This window comes from Polyodon spathula, chromosome 3 (genome assembly GCF_017654505.1).
Source record: "Polyodon spathula isolate WHYD16114869_AA chromosome 3, ASM1765450v1, whole genome shotgun sequence".
NCBI lineage: Eukaryota > Metazoa > Chordata > Actinopteri > Acipenseriformes > Polyodontidae > Polyodon > Polyodon spathula.
Genome location: NC_054536.1, coordinates 6,323,938 through 6,341,860, shown reverse-complemented (window position 1 = coordinate 6,341,860; position 17,923 = coordinate 6,323,938). Strand labels below are relative to the sequence as shown.

Sequence of the window (17,923 nt, the reverse complement as noted above, 5' to 3'; positions counted from 1 at the left end):
AAATACAAGAAGCTGGCCATTAAACTAACATTTATTACAGAGAAAGTTTTGCAGCCGTTTTCTGACAGAGGACACATGATTGATCTTTCTGTGATCAATTATAAAGCGCCAACTGTTTCTAAGGCCCGGCCCGAATACAAGATTGACAATTTCAATGAGCCGTTATGCATCATGGGTAAGCATTTCAGAAGCTTTTCATAAGGCCGGTGTATAATAAACAGGCCTGTGTATAGGAAGGAACTGTTTTCTTTGAAGTTCAGAGGGTGGTCATACTATTTCATAAAAAAAAAAAAAAAAAAAAGTAATTTCTATATGAGTCTCCTTTTCTGTTCCCTTTAAATTATTACGGCAATTATAGTACAAAGTTGCAACCAGAAACAAATAGAATCAGATGCAAATGCAAGTATGAAAGTGCATGAATGCTTTTTTTTTGTGATGCATTTTGGTAATTGTGAAAGCCGCTGTGTGTTCCCGGGGCAGGGCACGTTACGTCTCTGCTCCTGCACTGGAGGGAATTTTGTGGCAGTGGTGGTATTTGTGCCAAGATTGAGGTGGTATCATGATATCACATGAGGACTAAATTAAGATGAACAAACTCAGCTCAGTTGTATTTTTCTGTATATCATTTTTTTTTTATTTTAATTGTTTTAATTATATATTTTTTAAACAGAAAGTCCAAAGTTGCTAGCGCTACCTCCACGTGTGAGATGGGTAAGTAAATAGAGAGAGACCTCCCTTGCAGTATCACAGTAAGACCTGTCTAACCCATACTGGGATTCTGTAGAATTCAGCATGATGTGTGGGTCCTGACCAAATCCCAGTTGAATTAAATGGTTTGATACCCTCTGCCACCTCTGGAACCTGTCTATCATGGAATCTGGCATGACTCCAGAGTCCCTTCTGCCTAAATTCGGTGTAAATCTGACTGTGCATTGTGGCACCAGGTCATGTATTTTGTTTCTAAGTTCAAAACTAGTATAACAATCAAAACAAAAGCAAGTTGTTGCGTGTAACTTGCATGTCCCGCCTGCGCCATTCTGAATTGTGCAGCTATTGAACAGCAAGTAAATGTCGAAACATCTACACGACAAGCCCTCTTGAAAGAAAATGTGCCCTTATCAAAATAGCTGAACGTTTACCAGAAGCAACCCAAAAAGAGCCAGGTAAAAATAGCAAGGCAAACAGTTTCCTTAAATCCTGTAGCAGGCACAGTACAAACAAGGGAACGTCTTTCGATGAGAATGGTTTAAACAGGCTTGTGCTATACTCAGGTAAAGATGATTTTTTAGGTACAGTATTTGACTTTTTACAGTAAATACAGCACACTGTCTAATCCAGCACCATGTCTAATCCATTACCCTGTCTAATCCGGCACCCTGTCTAATCCGGCACCCTATCTAATCCAACACCCTGTCTAATCCAACACCCTGTCTAATCACACCCTGTCTAATCCAGCACCCTGTCTAATCCAACACCCTGTCTAATCCAACACCCTGTCTAATCCAACACCCTGTCTAATCCAACACCCTATCTAATCCAACACCCTGACTAATCCAACACCCTGTCTAATCCGGCTCAATATTCCAGTCCAAAGTGATGTTGGATTGTGTAGGTTTTACTGTATTAGCTCTTGTGCTGTCAATATCTTTGTGTGAGTGATATTACACTGCGGGCATCAGATTTTCTTTTCATTTTAAATGGATCTTGCTATGCCTAGGCATTTAATCCATAATTAAAAAAAAAAAAAAACTATGACTAAAGGGGCTTATGTGATTGCAAAGTGAAACATATCAATAATGTGGCAAAGGTAGTGTGATCTGGCTGTCTGGAAGCAGAGATCGCATGCAAGCATTTGGTTCTGAGTCAGTCACTGAGGCTCAGTTCGTTTGTTGGTGCATTCTTGCAGTCATATAAATAATTATATTTAAATATGCAGTTGTATAGGTATGTTTGCAGACATATTGCCCTTAAATCTTATTAGTTTAATGTTGATCAAGCTTTTATGGATCAGCGAAGAGTTGCTATTACTATTTCAGCAGTATTGAAGTATTCTTTGCAATAAACTTGTATGTATTCATTTATTTTCAGATATCATCTATCTTTCCGAACTCGTTGTTATCTCAGTTATCGCTTGCCACCCTGAAAGACAGCAGGTATTAAAAGAGATGCAGAAAGGAAGGAACACTGCAGATTCCATTCTTTAAGCCAGTAACAACACACTCGCATTCACAGGACACGATGTTGTTTAACCCTTACTTTATTTACTGGTACAGATACTTTTTATCATTTGCATTTTACTCATGTGTAAGCTTTTACCTGCTTACTATCCTACTGCAGTATTTGCTTTATTTAGAGGTGGGAGAGAATCACACAGAACGCACACAACAGGATATGTAGATGATATAAAGTAACTCTTTAAGCAAAACCCTTACCCTTTCATATTTGTCTGAAAACAAATTCCTTTTTAAAACAACACACAGGTCTGTTATAGTTGGCTTGTCAGAGGGAATTCCAAAGCAATGAGTTTGGGATAAACAGAACTCTTGCAGACCAGGATTAATATCTTGGATGACCTTATGTTTCCTTAGGTAAAGTAGTCCAAGATGGGAGCTGTTCAGGGTCTGTGAAACGAAGTGTAGTTGTTTTGAGGATGTTTGACAGCCCTTGTTTAAGCATCTATAATACTGCAGCACACTGATTGGCTTTGCTTTGCTTTTGCAGTACATTGATTGCTGTAGTAAATTTTAACATGTGCATGCAATGATTACCAATGATTACCACTTTCTGAGTTCTGATTTTCAGGATATGGAAAGACCTAAAGAACAAACAAGTTTTGTGTCTGTGGTATTACTTCAAGCAAGCTTGAAAGCAGAAGGTTAAACGCTATGTAACCTTACAATGGGAGTGTGTTTACATAGGATTTGCACATCTTAAATTGCTCAGCTTCTTGCTGAACTTGCTGTCTCACAAAGCAATGGCAGGTGAACATGTTACTGCTAACAGAAGTGCTAACTACCTATAAAATAGAAGGATGAGGCTGCTGGCTGTCTTAAAACTACAATGGGTAGAACTGGGTATAGGAAGCTATCTAAAATTAAGGTCTTCATAGTTTAAGATTGAGTGTAAAAACATAAGAACCCAATACTTACTCCTACTGATAAGGGGTATTATATTTGCTTATACTATTGACAGTTTTGTAGACAGTAGAAACGATCCATCAACACTCTAGTGCATTTGTTGTTTGAGCTGGCAGTTACAGTCAAACCTGTTTGTATCACTTCAAAGGGACCAAGTGTCAATAAGCAGTGACTTGATCAGGTATTCATCAATAACAGAACGAACCAAGCACCACATGCACATCTAAACCAAGGTAACAAGTTCTCTGAGTCCTCGTGCTTCCCTGTGCAGATTCTTTTCAAAGTAGAAGCCATTTGAGAGTTGTGATAGGCTCTCATAATTGCATGCCTGTTTTTAAGAGTCTTTGAGATTGTAGACGAGTGATAAGAAAGTTTGTAAGTGAGAGGTTATTTTTTCTTTCTTGGATAGCTATGTTTAAATCTTTTAGTTTCCAAGACCTTTTCATTTTAATATGCATTGATCAAAAAACACTGAACACATACTTGTGATCTCCACGAGTCAAGCTGTGTGATCATGTGAACACAAGGCTGTTGAGTACAGTGTATACAGAACGTGTTGATAATACAGGACAGCTGATGCAGCATTTTGAAGTGATAGTGAGTGGAATTGAAATCAATTGCGGGACTGTTAGATTTCCTTCATATTAAGCAGAGTGTGACGTTAAACAAAGCGACATTATCAGGAGCTTGTTTCCATTGACTCCCATTATATTGTGGTCGGGACATTTCAATGTGATAATAAGCGTGGTATGATATTAACCAGAGTGATATTAAGCAGGTTTGACTATTTAACTGATGGGTGGACATCTTTTCGCACAAACGAATGTCACAGTGTCCTGCAAATCCAAACCCCAGTCGCCCAAATTGATCTGTAAACTGAACCAAGCTATAATAATGAAATAGTACTGATAGCAGTAATAGAAATGTAACTTAATTTTCTATATGTATGTAAAACATTTACAGTGCTCTATTTTTTATTCACATTTTGGACACAAAAATAAATGACATAAAAAAAAGACAAGCGCACAGTTTGTGTAGGTTTTCAAATGGGAAGAAATGCATGTTTAGTTGTCGAAAGATGTCTAGGAGCAAAACAATGCTGCTTGAGAGGTGACTGTCCCACATTTCATTTGATAATAGCTTTTTGGTTGCTTGATGGATAAGTGAACACAAGAAGTAGGGTTTATAACCATTTACAAATCACACATTTACAAGCAGCAACCAATTACACACGGTACATCTCCAGAGAAGAGAAAGACTTGGCAATCCCATTGTATCTCAATTGAAAAATGTCTTTGGGTGAAGTTCCCAAAGGGGTGTAGTCTGGTATCATATATTATAAACATATTTTCAATAAGGTGGTATGTCCACATGTTGAACATATAAAACTAATGGCAAAATATATAGAAACGTTAATCTGTAATGTAAGTGTTTAAATAGTTGGAAATAATGGGCACTGTTCAGTAGTTTCTAATTGCAATAAAGCCTTGATTATCCGACATGACCTTTGTAGTTTGACCTTGTCTGTATGCTGAGCTCCCTCATCCCAACTACCAAACGCGTTCAGTTGCTTAATTCAGTGTGCCTCTGTCACTGTTGTACAATCTTGTCGAATCAATTAAGTGATCATGAGAGTGAGCAGGACATCCTTCAGATGAGCTGTTTAATCTCAAAGGGGGTTTCCTACAAAAGCATTGTATTAAAAGAGGAACATCAGGGGACTGCAAGATGAGGATTCTGGAAGTCCCCGCTCAAGGGAAAGCGCAGAAGAGGAAATGATTTTAACAACAGCAGCATCTTGTGAGTATCTCCTTGAATGTTCAGCGAGGTTTTCAATTAACCATGTGGTAGCCAGGAAGGGTAATACATGATCAAACAGATAGAAAACAGATTGTTAAAGAGGTCTTTATACATGAGAGATCACTACCCTGTGATTAAGGGGAGTTAGTAACACTGAGATCTGCATAAAACGCACTTGCCTGTGCACTACTGCAGAGTGTAGTTTAGGTGAATGGCAAGACATTTGTCTTTGAATGTTGAGGGGTTTCATTACAGGCTAGTTTGCACAGGCATTGAGGGTGAGACTAACAATCAGAATAGTCTCACTCTCTTACCTTTAGTCTGACATTGATCGTGCAAACCCCCCGTTGGAAATGAATGAGAAGCACGTTTTAACCCATTAAGTGCCATTGTCCTCATGTGTAATGTTTTGGAGCATTTTTAACTGGCAGCATCTACCTGGTATTTAAATTTTCTGTTTAATTAATTTTCTGTCAAATTACATAAATACAGCTTGTGTGCTGATTTTGGTACTTTGTGGATCAGTGGTCTTTCATGGAGAACATACTGCCATGAATCATGCTAAACTCAAACGTTTTAAAAATAAGTTTCATGGATTTAATGGAAACGGAAAACAAAACAACAACTGGATCCCAAGAGGATGACTAATGCCTTGCCGAGAGGATGATTTCATGTTGTCCACCCTAGTTATACCTTAGTTTGCATCACAAGCTCAAAAGATGAATCTTTTCTATACATCATTGTTTTAAGGTGCTTCGAAAATGTAAAATTTTCCCATCAGCTCTCCTTGAATTTGGGATTGATCACAGTTGTAACAGCGCTTTTGTAGATGGGATTATCGTCCTGTAATTAAGAAGATACTCATTTTAATCAGGATGAATGCGTCACTTGCATTCATTATGAAATAAGCATTAAAAATAACATGCAGTTCTTAAACTCCATCACTGGGCATGTAGGATTGTTTCTTTTTTTTTTAACTCAAAGTTCATCAAGGCTCCTAGGCAGATAGTTTCCAAACTGTGTTAATATAATGACATGTGTTCTGTTTATTTCAGTTGCATGGAGTTTGTTTTGTTTTGTCTCGTGTTTGTCTTTGGTTTGCAGAAGAAACTATTTGCTACTGTGTGAAACAAACATGTTGGAATATTCATTTATACTCACCATATCCCACTTGGCTTTCATCTGCTCTTTCTGGAATTTGTCAAATTCTCTTTTATCATGGATGATTGTGACTAGTTTCCATATGATTAGTACAGCAATCCCTACGGCAACAATAGAACCAGCCGTTGCTGTAATAATTAGAACAGCATCCGGTCCTGAAGGACACTCTGGTAAAAGATTATTATGGCATTAGTGTTTGTTCATTGCATAAATATTTGTAATGCCTGTGAAAGAGGAGGGGAATGGAGTGTTTAAACTACAATTATAAATGCTATAGTGAATGCTGCTTTGTGTTGAAGTAGGTTTGAGAGGGTTAGTTAAGGTGTCTGTTTTTTCTACTAAAGAAAAAATATATTGTATGACTTTTCAGGGGTCCCAAAATCTAATTCCTACAAAACAGTGTCTGTTTCCCTTCTAAGTGTTTACCACGGTTTGTTTGCAGTTTTACTTTGCTTTTCCCGTATTTATACTCTGCATTTACCACAGTTTATCCTGGTTTGCCATGTTTATGAATATGCTTTACCATGCCTCACTGTTCTTTACAATGCCTACCTCTGCTTTACCATGTTTTCACTGTGCTTTATTACTCTTTGCTATGCTTTTATTATGGGACACTTATGATTTCACAGGAATGTAAACATTTTTTTTTTCATAGAGGACTATAGCCATGTCTGACTGCACAGATGTAACTAAACCCTTGTGTTTTAGTAAAATTGCTTATGGTGCAGTCATCTAACACAGTTATCATTAAATTCTTCTGATTGTACAAACGTTTGTTATACAAATATCTGTCAACATTGAGAAACATGTTTACAACTTACCATAAAATATGTTCAGATTGTTTTATGTTGTATATTGTATTGATATAGTGGGGTCTATGTGGGAGATCTAAACAGTATCAAATGTAAATCCAAACCCTCCTTAACTCTGATGCATTGCCCCACTTACTAACATTTAGTGCAGGTGAAACAAGGTCCATGAACAGTGAGGGGTATACATTTTAGAGAGGTGCTATGAACATCTGGCCCTGTTAAGAGCAGATAGTATCTGGGATTCTTCTCTGGCTTTAGACAATTTGAAAGTTCATTTTGAAGCTTTCTGAAGATAATATCAGTTTTTTTTTCTTTTAAATAATGTAATTCATAACTTCAAAATGCCCAATCTAAATTCTAAGGTAAAGCTAACTTGGCTTATGTCCTTTTAGATTTTTAAATAACAGTGTACAGCTCTAGCTAAAAAATTTACATCACCCCATAGAATTAACTAATTTTGCTTTGTAAAGTCAAGTGAAAACTGCTGAATAATGTTACGTTAACATATTAAATTACATATCACTTTGTAGTTTTCTATATATACGTAATGAAAAAATGACAAATTGAAAAATTTGACATTTTAAAATCCAACATAAAATACTATACTACTGTTATGGCTTGTGGTAGACTTTTGCGATATCATTTTATAGTTTCTTGATTACATGATGCTAACTAAAAGATATAAATTATGTTCATAAAGTTTTTTTTTTTTTTAATGGTCTCAATCCTAAAATCCTAGGTAAAGTAAAACATTTGGCCATAGCTGTATGTAGTGGTAACTTCAGCTAGATCGAACCCAGACCTGATGAAAGGCACGGCTTGGGAATGTTGTCTTCATTATCAGTTTTCTGCGTTTTGTTGGCTCACTGATTTCTGAAATGTTCTTAGCAGCAGGTGGATTCAATCAGATTGAAATCTTTGAAGAGCAAATCTCTTGTTTATAGGAAACTTCCTGTTTCTGTAAGAACTGCGGAGGTCATCAGATTAGGATGCAACTCCCCTTGTGTTGTAGACAGAGGAACTAAGCCCCAATGTTATGATCAACAAGCAAGTCACATAAAGGGCAGCGCTTATTTTTAAATCAAGAATAGCCTAGATCAGTTTGTTTAATTGTCAAGTTGTTTGTGAAACTGAAGCGTCGTTGGAGATGGTTTGGAGTTTGTTTTTTCAGCAAACTTGAGTCAAGTTTGTCAGGCATTTTAAATATCAAAGTAAAGAATGGAAGAAGTAGGCATTGTTTGGGTTCCCACCTGCGTTTCTCACTGCATGAACATGGACTTGATCGCCTCTGTCGTGACCATCATATACAAAGTGGACCCAGCACTCATCTCGGTCTTTCTCTTTGCACATGTGAGTGCTGTCGCTCTGGCCTGCCTGTGGCAGCTCCCTGGGGTCCTCCACCAGTGTGAGGTTGAAATAAATACAGTCCCTGTCACACTCTTCATTGGTTTTACCCTTATTGAAGACCCTGCAGAGGACACACGCCCTACACAGAACACATTGCAGTTAGCATATTGCCTGTGTGTTTTTAAGAATGGAAATACGATAGTATAGGCTGAATTGTTATTCACGATAGGCAAAGACAGCCAACGTATTTTTTTAGAAGCACCTAATCACGTAATCACAATTGGTAAATGTAAAAAAGGCACAAAACACTGATTGCAATAAGTTTATGTACAGTGTACAATATACAGCAGCCTTATGCTCAGTGTGCTGTTATTGTTTGTGAGGTTAAAGGTCGTGTCAACTCTGATTACACTATGTAACACAATTTTTGTTCCTGGGTAGTAAGTGTTATTTCCTAATTGCTTATGCCTCAAAAGTATAGAAAATGGCTATTATTCCCACAAACTTTGCTTTTGTGACCAGGACAGTGATATTTTGAAATTTACCTATTTCCAATGAGAAAACGGGCGAATTTGTGTCATTTCGTTCACATAAAGTCAGAAAAAAACAACATATGAATCCAAATTAACATGTATTTATACTAAAGTAATACAAAAATGACTACAAAAGATTTAGAAGTGAGTAGATTTACGATTATACTGTAAATCGCTTTCACGAATCAGCCCCCAAATGTAGTCTCCCATCATGTTCTCGTTATACTGTCCTTGGTAGCGGCGTTCAAAGTTCAGTATATCCTGGTGGAAGCGCTCGCCTTGCTCCTCTGAGTATGCTCCCATGTTATCCTTGAATTTATCAAGATGAGCATCAAGGATATGGACTTTGAGGGACTTCCTACAGCCCATTGTGCCGTAGTTCTTCACCAGAGTCTCAACCAGCTCAACATAGTTTTCAGCCTTGTGATTGCCCAGGAAGCCCCGAACCACTGTGACAAAGCTGTTCCAAGCCGCTTTCTCCTTACTAGTGAGCTTCTTGGGGAATTCATTGCACTCCAGGATCTTCTTTATCTGTGGTCCGACGAAGACACCGGCTTTGACCTTTGCCTCAGACAGCTTAGGGAAGAAGTCTTGAAGGTACCTGAAGGCTGCCGACTCCTTATCTAGAGCTCTGACAAATTGTTTCATAAGGCCCAGTTTGATGTGCAGTGGTGGCATCAGCACCTTCCGGGGGTCCACCAGTGGCTCCCACTTGATGTTGTTCCTCCCCACAGAGAACTTGGTCCGCTGTGGCCAGTCCCGCCTGTGGTAGTGCGTCTTGGTGTCCCTGCTGTCCCAAAGGCAAAGATAGCAGAGAAACTTGGTAAAACCGCCTTGGAGACCCATCAGGAATGCCACCATTTTGAAGTCTCCTATGACCTCCCAGCCGTACTCGTCATACTTCAAGGCGTCCAGCAAGGTCTTGATGCTGTTGTAATCCTCTTTGAGGTGCACCGAGTGAGCCAGGGGAAGAGACGGGTACTTGTTACCATTATGGAGCAGCACGGCTTTGAGGCTCCTGGATGAGCTGTCAATGAAGAGGCGCCACTCATTCTGGTTACAGGCGATTCCGATTGCCTCGAACAGACTGGTCACATTGTGGCAGAAGCAGAGCCCATCTTGACGGGTGAAGAAGCTGGAAAAAGGTTGGTGACGCTTCCTCTGATCTGCGACTTGCACACTTTCATCCAACAAGTTCCACTGCTTGAGCCTAGACATCAAAAGCTCGGCATTGGACTTGGTGAGACCAAGATCTCTAATCAAGTCGTTGAGGTCTTTTTGGTTGGGGTAGTATGGGTTTCTCTCCTCAGCTCCACCTCTGAAATTGTCATCTGGATCCACAACGTCTTCCTCACTCTCTGACTTGCTGCTCTCTTCTAAAGATGGCTGCTCTCTCTCCGGAGGAGTGGGTACGGGGAGCTCATGGCAGTGTGTCACCGGGGCGATGGATGAAGGAAGGTCCGGATACGTGATAGCAGGTGCATTCTTGCCAGTCCGACGTTTGGAAGGGTCCACCATACAGAAGTAGCAGTTGCTTGAGTGGTCAGTGGGTTCCCGCCAAATTCTTGGGATAGCGAACTTCATGGCTCTCTTTTCCCCTCTGTACCATCCTACAAAAATACATTTATTTCACCCATGACTAATGTGTAAGAGATTCTTGCAACATTTTTCATATATGATATATTTTTTCAATAACATTGAAAATTGTAAAACATTTTAAAATTAAAAACTTTTACAATTTTAAAAATTTTAACAAATTCTATAACATAAAATTCTGAGCAACAATTGTCCATCGTACCTTCCAGAGTTTTTTTGCAGTGCTCGCAGGTGAAATGAGGTGCCCAGGGTTTGTCTTGATCCCCGACAGGCATGCCGAAATATGCCTTGTAGGCCTCACACATCTTAGCAGATGCTTCCACGGAGTACTTTTTCGCTCTTGTCTTGATAAATTGACCGCAGACATAGCAAAATGTGTCTGCCGGATGCTTGCAGCCTCTTGATGCCATCTCAGAAAAATGCAGATATGTATCCACTTAGGCAGTCGGAACTAAACTGAACTGGTGGGCTTAAGGCCCCTGTATTTATACTACTATTTATGTTACTGGAAAGTTCTAGAAGTTACTCCAAGTTTACTCAGCACTGACTCTACCTGGAATGTTCTGGAAAATAGGTAAATTTCAAAATATCACTGTCCTGGTCACAAAAGCAAAGTTTGTGGGGAATAATAGCCATTTTCTATACTTTTGAGGCATAAGCAATTAGGAAATAACACTTACTACCCAGGAACCAAAAAAAAATAAAAAATTGTTACACGGTATTATTAAGGACGTGTAATGAAGAGGAGAATGGGAGTATTAACCTTGTTGATTAAGAAACCCTAATACGAAGAACAGTCTGGCTAAATCCTCTCTATGACATTCCCCCCAAGTCAGCACTGGAGTTAAGAACCTGGCCTTGGTTGGCTATATAAAGACTTAAAAAAAAAAAGTTTCACCAACTTGTGCACAGTGCACACATCTGGGCAGGTTGGGCATATCTCGCAGGTTGCTCCTTGGAAGCTGCTGTTTGTGCAGGTACAACGGCCGCATTCGCAGCTTCCTTTTCCATTACAGATTTGTCCGTTTGTTGCCATGCATGCCACAGTATCTAAAGGGCAGTCGCAGGCACTGCCAGTGAATCCTGGGACGCATTTACACACACCACACTCACAGATTCCATTTCCTAGGAACCAAAGGACAGATGCTTATTTTACAAAGATTAACCCTTAGGCTTCAAGTTTTGGTAGGTTATTAAGACAGTAGCTTCACAGTGGAATAGCGAGGGAGCCCCTACTGAATACAGGCTAATAGTCTTACATGTGTTCTCTAAATCCTATTAAACATGTATCTAAACCCATATGAAAAACAGAAATTGCAGTATTGCTAGAGTACTTTGGAATGCATTCATGTTATGTTTCTAACTAGGTATGCTTTGACTGTTCTTTGTAAAACATCAATTTAATTTCAAAATAAATTTGTTTTGGTCAGTTTCCCTACATGTTACTTTAGAGGATCATCTTAAATCATGAAAGCCCTATGGTCCGCCAGCCCTTTCTTTTCCAAGCAGACACACATTTTGGTTTTAATGTCATACCTGCACACCGCAATCCCTTGTACTGGTCACATCTGAGGTTGTCGCATTCACAGTATTTTCCTGAATAGAAATGGGCTGGGTTCTTGTTCTTGTGGCAAATGCATTCCCCGCAGACACACTCCCCATTGTTACTGCAGATTTCAGAGCTGTTTCCTACCCTGCAGAAATCTACCATGTCTACTGGGTCTCCTTCATTAATGTCACATTCACACAGTCTACCGATATGACCTTTATTACACCTGAAAAAAAAAAAAAAAAACTAAACTAAATGAGAATATTAAAACTAACTAAAAGGCAGCTTAGCTAACTGCAGCACCACATCTACCTGCACACTCCACATTCCAGTGCTCCACTGCCATTGGTACATTGTGGGCTGTCAGGGATTCTGTCCTTTTCACATTCACACTGACAAATTAATCTCAGGATAACCTCCACCTCCTCGCTGAAACCTTGAGGTTTGACTGTGATCCGGAACTCATCTGCATCTTTCAGACACTTTTCTGTAGTAACACTTATGTTGAATTTTACCTAAAAAAAAAAAAAAGAAGAAAAGGTGATATGATGATATAAATGGTGTAGCAAACCCTCTTAAGGAATTGTAAGTGCTAGAAACCTCATCGCCGATGGAGATGTTAGAGCAGCTCTGCCCCTCCTTTCCAGAACGAAAGATGTTGTCCTTGCAGAACGTGGTGTAATTGATCTTGAATCCCTCTGGTAGCTTGCTGTTTTCCATAATGATTTCTGATGATAGCGCCTGTAATAAAAAACATTCGGTTATATTGGAACTCAAATGGCCTCGCTCTTCAATTAGTTTAGCAGACACTGCTCCGCCAGCACAGAGATTTAAGGAGTTCTACGTTACTTACATTTCACAACTGAAGGAAATGTCATAACTAGCTATTACAATGTCATTTGAAGCTAGAGTTCAACTGAACAGCCACATGTTAGTTGAATGAACATTTGAAAGCACTCACATAGTAGGCGTCAATGATTAATTGAAGCACATTATTGGAATTGTCTGAGAGAGTTCCAACAGCAGACTTTGGAATAAGATGCTTTAAACCCTGTGAAGAAAGTAACCATGGCAGTAAGTGAAGGGTGTGTGCTGTCATTTTGACATGCCCCCTGTAGAGTTGGTGATATCTCACAATCTCAGCACATTCTGGGGTGAACGTAAACTGATATTTTTAGAAACAAACAGACAAGGTCCAGATTTATGAAGGCACTCTTCATTAAATTAACTTTGCTAATCGTTTCTTACTTGTTTGGTACGATTCTAGATTTGTTTTACTTGGGAGCGATACGTAAATAAATACAAAAAATAAACTAATTCACCTTGGTAAATATGGTCGTTGTTGTCTAATAGGATTAAAGACATGATCACTCATACAACATTTTCAAAACGTATTATGAGGTGCTATTTTATTAGGCAACCCGAACGACTTGTAGAAACACTGACATGGGGAGACTGAATGCCACCCTTTAACATGTAGCTGTAACATTTTACTAAGATAATGCTCAGAATAGATTATTTTTATTGTTACCTCATATAAATGCAGAACATCTGCAGTGACAGCAAATATGGTCTGAATGTTGTTCTCACTTAGCGTTTGTGCGATATGAGCAATGGAAGGATAATCCTGTGTGGAAAAAGACAACTTCAGGATGAGAAAAGGAAGGACCACAAATACAGAAGAAACACAGCAAAATCCCATTCTGTGGAAGCCCAATCCTCCCACAATTCGGATTAGGCTCTTGCTGAAATAAGGAACAGAAAATCATAGACGAGGTTGGACAGAAGGAGTCAATGGCCAGGTTTAGTACGTTGTGTTCACATTCTGCACAGGGCTGGTACATCTTAGTTTGAAAAGCAGATATGCTGAGACCTACCTCTGCACTGGAGAGACCAGGAAGAACATCTTTTTCTAAATCTGATCAGGTATATATCCCTGGATGTACAGCATCTTGCTATCAGAACTGTTGTTGAGCAATAGTTAGTGTGCTATTCTGAAATCAGTTAGAAATAACCAATATAAAACATACGTAGTAATGACTCATGGTGTACATGCCGTTTTCCAGATGGCACTTTCCATCATTTGGCAGAACTATTCCACCCAGTTTCCCATCTCCAGCAAAGTGGAATCCCGCATCAGTGGAGAACACCAACAATCGGGTGACATTTCGCCAGCCAATATGCTCCTTGGTGTAACAAACAAGAGTGCGATCTCAGCTGGTGCTTAATTCAAAACCCAAACCAAGCATAGCCCTTTATGATGTACGTGTTATACTGATACTCCATGTATAGGCTACATTACAGTTATTATTTACACAATACATTGTAAAATATCGCATTACAGAACATCACATTGCAGAATATCACATTACAGATAAGAGCAGCAGTTATAAAGTACCATGCTATTGACAAGTCCCTAAGGCTCATACTGCAAAATGACTCAACCAAATAATAATGTATCACGAAAAGGTGCAAAAAAAGTTTCTACCATAGCAAATGAAGTCAGATGAAACAGCTGTACTCACTGTGCAGACTGCAGACTGCATGAGAGCATCAAGACCCCCCTCGGGAGGATCCAGGTTGGCTGAAATCTGCTGATTTCCTACGAGTTCATTAAACAAACTCCCATTCTTGGTTAGGCTAAGCACATTTTTATAGCTGAAGGGGGTTGTGCAAGGGTGGTGTCTGTGGCAGGGGTTCTTCAGCTTTTCTGGTACAGTATTTATATAAGGCAACACAGTTTTATCCACAAAAGAACCAAAGCCTGAAATATACAGAAAGTTTGATTTCATTCCCCCCCCCTCATAACATGCATATTACATGTCTTCTTTTTTTAGATGTTAGTGCTCAGGGAAGATGATGGATTGTCAGCACTATAGTCTAAAGTTCTCTTTATTTATCTACAGACCAGAGCTCGCACAAAAAAGGCGATGTGAGCTTCCCCACCAGAAAGAACCAGGGAGGACTTAGCATGTAGCAGTAGGTTCCTGATGCCAATTGTGTTCAGTTGTTTTTGTTGCTTTGTGATTCAGAGTAGGACCCACTGAGACCAACAACTCATGTTACTTATGATCTAGCCTGCAGCCTCCTGAGGTAACAATCTAGCACATATATTATTCCACTACATGCATGTACACACGGTTATTTACCTATTCTAAAATCATCAGTGATGTTCTTCATTTCTCTCATTAGATCAGTTCCTAGCCTTTTTATATTCATCAAGTCATCTTCCATGGAAAAGGACAGGTCCATGAGATAGTAAAGATCAATGGGGTAGTCCTCTGCTCTTTTGAACTTCAGTTCAAAGGTCTGGGGTTCACCTGAGAATGAACAGAGTTGATTTGTGCATTACACCTCCCACCATACCATATACCTCCCATCATATCAAAATGAACACTAGGACCATGATACATGATTCCCACAGTGAGTTGCTGGACATTGGATGGGACCTGGGGACCTGATGGTTCCCAAGAGAGAGTCTTATCACACATGATCATTGGGTTCAGCAGTGTCCACAACAGCAGAATGCATCGCCCAATTCTGCCCATTACCTTCAGTCTTTCAATAGAATGTTTGAAACGTACCTATCCGCAGGCTGAGGACCAGCTTCTGTGGCTGCAGCTGTGTTATTTCATCCAGCTTCTCCCTCTGTCCCCTACCACGGCTTGTGGTCTCGTTATTGAGAAGCAGAACCTTACTGCCCCTTGGGTTCTCAATCAGGTGTGCAGGGCAGCCTTTATCAATCAAAGTGGCTATTTTACCACAGCGGTCAGACACCACCTGTCCTTCTTGTAGGAAGTCCTTCATGGGAAGCAGAAAAGGCTAGATTTTAAAATATATTAAACAACCACAGTAACCTTGTAAAAGAGAGTAGTATGTGGTTGGTTGCACTTGAATGGAGTAACAGCTGAATAAGTCATTTCTATTGATAAGATAACAAACTAATTGTTGTCACGAAAGCTCTGAGCCTACTATAGTATAAATAGCAGGCATAGTGGCATACACAGACAGATAAGCCTCTAATTCCTCCAGGATCATCGTGGACCATCAGTGTATCAGTCTAAGGGCTCTCCAGGGGTTTAGTTAATCTGATCAATTGCCTAACACTGTTAATGCTAGTGGCACATATTGTATCTAAACAATAGCGTTCAATATAGATATAATGTGGGTATTTGAAACTAATAAAATGTTGTTAAAATTTGAAGCATGGTCTGGTCTCATCCTATAGCGTAACAAAGTAGTTAAATCTCTGTTTACTTTAATCCATTAAACTTGCTTGTTTAATTCAATTTTTTAAAGCTAATTCTTCAGCAGAAAGCTTTTGAAACCGCTTAATAACAGATTATGATTTATTACAGATATAGTGATTGATTACTGTCGGGGTGATGTAAGTTGAAGAAACACATTGACGTTTGAAGATTTGCTTGCCTCTTTTGTGCACCACCCACAGTGTGGACCAGCCTGTATGCACTCCTGGCATGACTGCACACTGGTCAGGTGACAGTTGTTTGGTTCTGTCAAGACATATATAACAAGAATGACATACAGTAATTAATGTTTTGTTTGTTATTTTCAAATGCAAGTTGTGAATTGCATATACGTATTACCTTGCTTTCCGAGCACGTGATTCAATAAATAACATAGAAACAGCTTGACAGAAAGCAACCACAGGTCCATCTGAAAAACAAACACTTTTTTTTTTTTAAATGACTGTCATCAAATATTGCAGCGTGCATAAATAAAAAAACGTGAGCGAGTATATTGGGAATTATTGCAAAATGTACAAACTTGAAGGCAACAGTAATGACTTCCCTATAGGTCGTGCAGAGCACAGTGTTGTGTTGTGAGGTAATAGAGGAAGAAATGTTGTTTGAAGCATTTTTATTATTTAAAAAAAAAGAGGAATCGAAAGAACATCAGAAGAAACAAGGGACATTCTAACCAGACGCAAAAAATGGAAATACTGCGTCTTTCTCTGAGAAGATGATTTTTGAATAGAGATTAAAATACGAAATATGGAAATATCTGCAATACTGCTTTTAATTTTAGTTGTGATTTGTATGCCATTGAATGACCATATTTAATTACACATGCATGTTTGCACTTCGATAGACATTGAGGAAAATTGCACATAAAAGTCTTAAAAAATATGAGAAATACTATGAAAAAAAGCAAAGATTCATGACCATTTATCCCATAGATTGTGCTGGATTTTTATAGCAATTCCATTAAATATCATCACACAAAAGGAAGCCATTTGAATGGATCTCATAAACTGTAGCAAACCACCACAATTATATGGGAACTTAAGCACCATATGAGTCCCGTACTGAAATGCAGACTGAGGGTATTAAACAGTATATCAAGGGTCAATTATTGTATTTTGTAAGCACACAAGTCCCCCAAGCTAAAATCTATGTATATGTGTATCATTGTGTAATGCAAGCATCTATACATGTGAAACCAATAAACAAAAATGAATTAATCACAACAATAATAAGAACAATCATAATAGTAACCATAACAACTATAACATCATACATAGTCCATTCTGCTTATAATTCAATTGCAATTTAAAGTTGCAGGCTTCAAATTGAGTGATAATGAACTTTTTTGTATTTTATAAGCATATAATTTAGATTGTGATCTGCACACATATACAGTTTGTATGCTGTGCAGTTCATGCAGTACTCACCTTGTCTCTTAGTTTCTGCTCATTTACTTGGATTCTTTGTTCGTGATCACACACAGAGAAGGTACATCCAGCGCTGAGACTCCAGCAGGCAGTGGTTTCCTTTGCTCTGTTGCTGGAATTAACTGTTGACTGGTCTCATAGTGACAAAAAGAAACTGAAGAAACAGCAGCTGCTGATGAAGCCCATAAACTCTTATTAAATGTCTTTAGAGAAATGACTATAAAACGGGAGGAGATTTAACAATACCAATACCTCTCACTTAAAATGACAGTTCATTTAAAAAGATGTTTAGA

General features: G+C 38.8%; 2 protein-coding genes across 3 annotated transcripts in view; one reads left to right on the top strand and one right to left on the bottom strand.

Moving 5' to 3' along the window:
• Window positions 1-2,204, top strand: part of LOC121307635 (trichohyalin-like) — a 15,474-nt gene extending 13,270 nt beyond the window's left edge. Inside the window, exons 13-14 of the mRNA XM_041239858.1 lie at window positions 124-175; window positions 2,089-2,204. Coding sequence (XP_041095792.1) covers window positions 124-175; window positions 2,089-2,204 — 168 coding nt within the window. The remainder of the gene's footprint in view (window positions 1-123; window positions 176-2,088) is intronic.
• Window positions 1,949-17,923, bottom strand: LOC121311174 (integrin beta-1-like). 2 transcript variants are annotated; one of them, XM_041243879.1, is made up of 16 exons: window positions 17,631-17,923; window positions 16,543-16,612; window positions 16,364-16,449; window positions 15,520-15,736; window positions 15,085-15,255; window positions 14,461-14,645; window positions 13,966-14,121; window positions 13,467-13,562; window positions 12,897-12,986; window positions 12,536-12,676; window positions 12,248-12,450; window positions 11,923-12,161; window positions 11,289-11,511; window positions 8,161-8,396; window positions 6,099-6,265; window positions 1,949-5,780 (listed from the first exon to the last, which is right to left on the bottom strand). In XM_041243879.1, exons 2-16 carry the CDS (start codon window positions 16,610-16,612, stop codon window positions 5,715-5,717), a joined length of 2,346 nt encoding a protein of 781 aa, XP_041099813.1. In that variant the 5' UTR covers window positions 17,631-17,923; the 3' UTR covers window positions 1,949-5,714. The 2 variants fall into 2 exon arrangements, with proteins under 2 accessions (XP_041099813.1, XP_041099811.1); XM_041243877.1 differs by having other exon boundaries at window positions 1,950-5,780; window positions 14,461-14,699.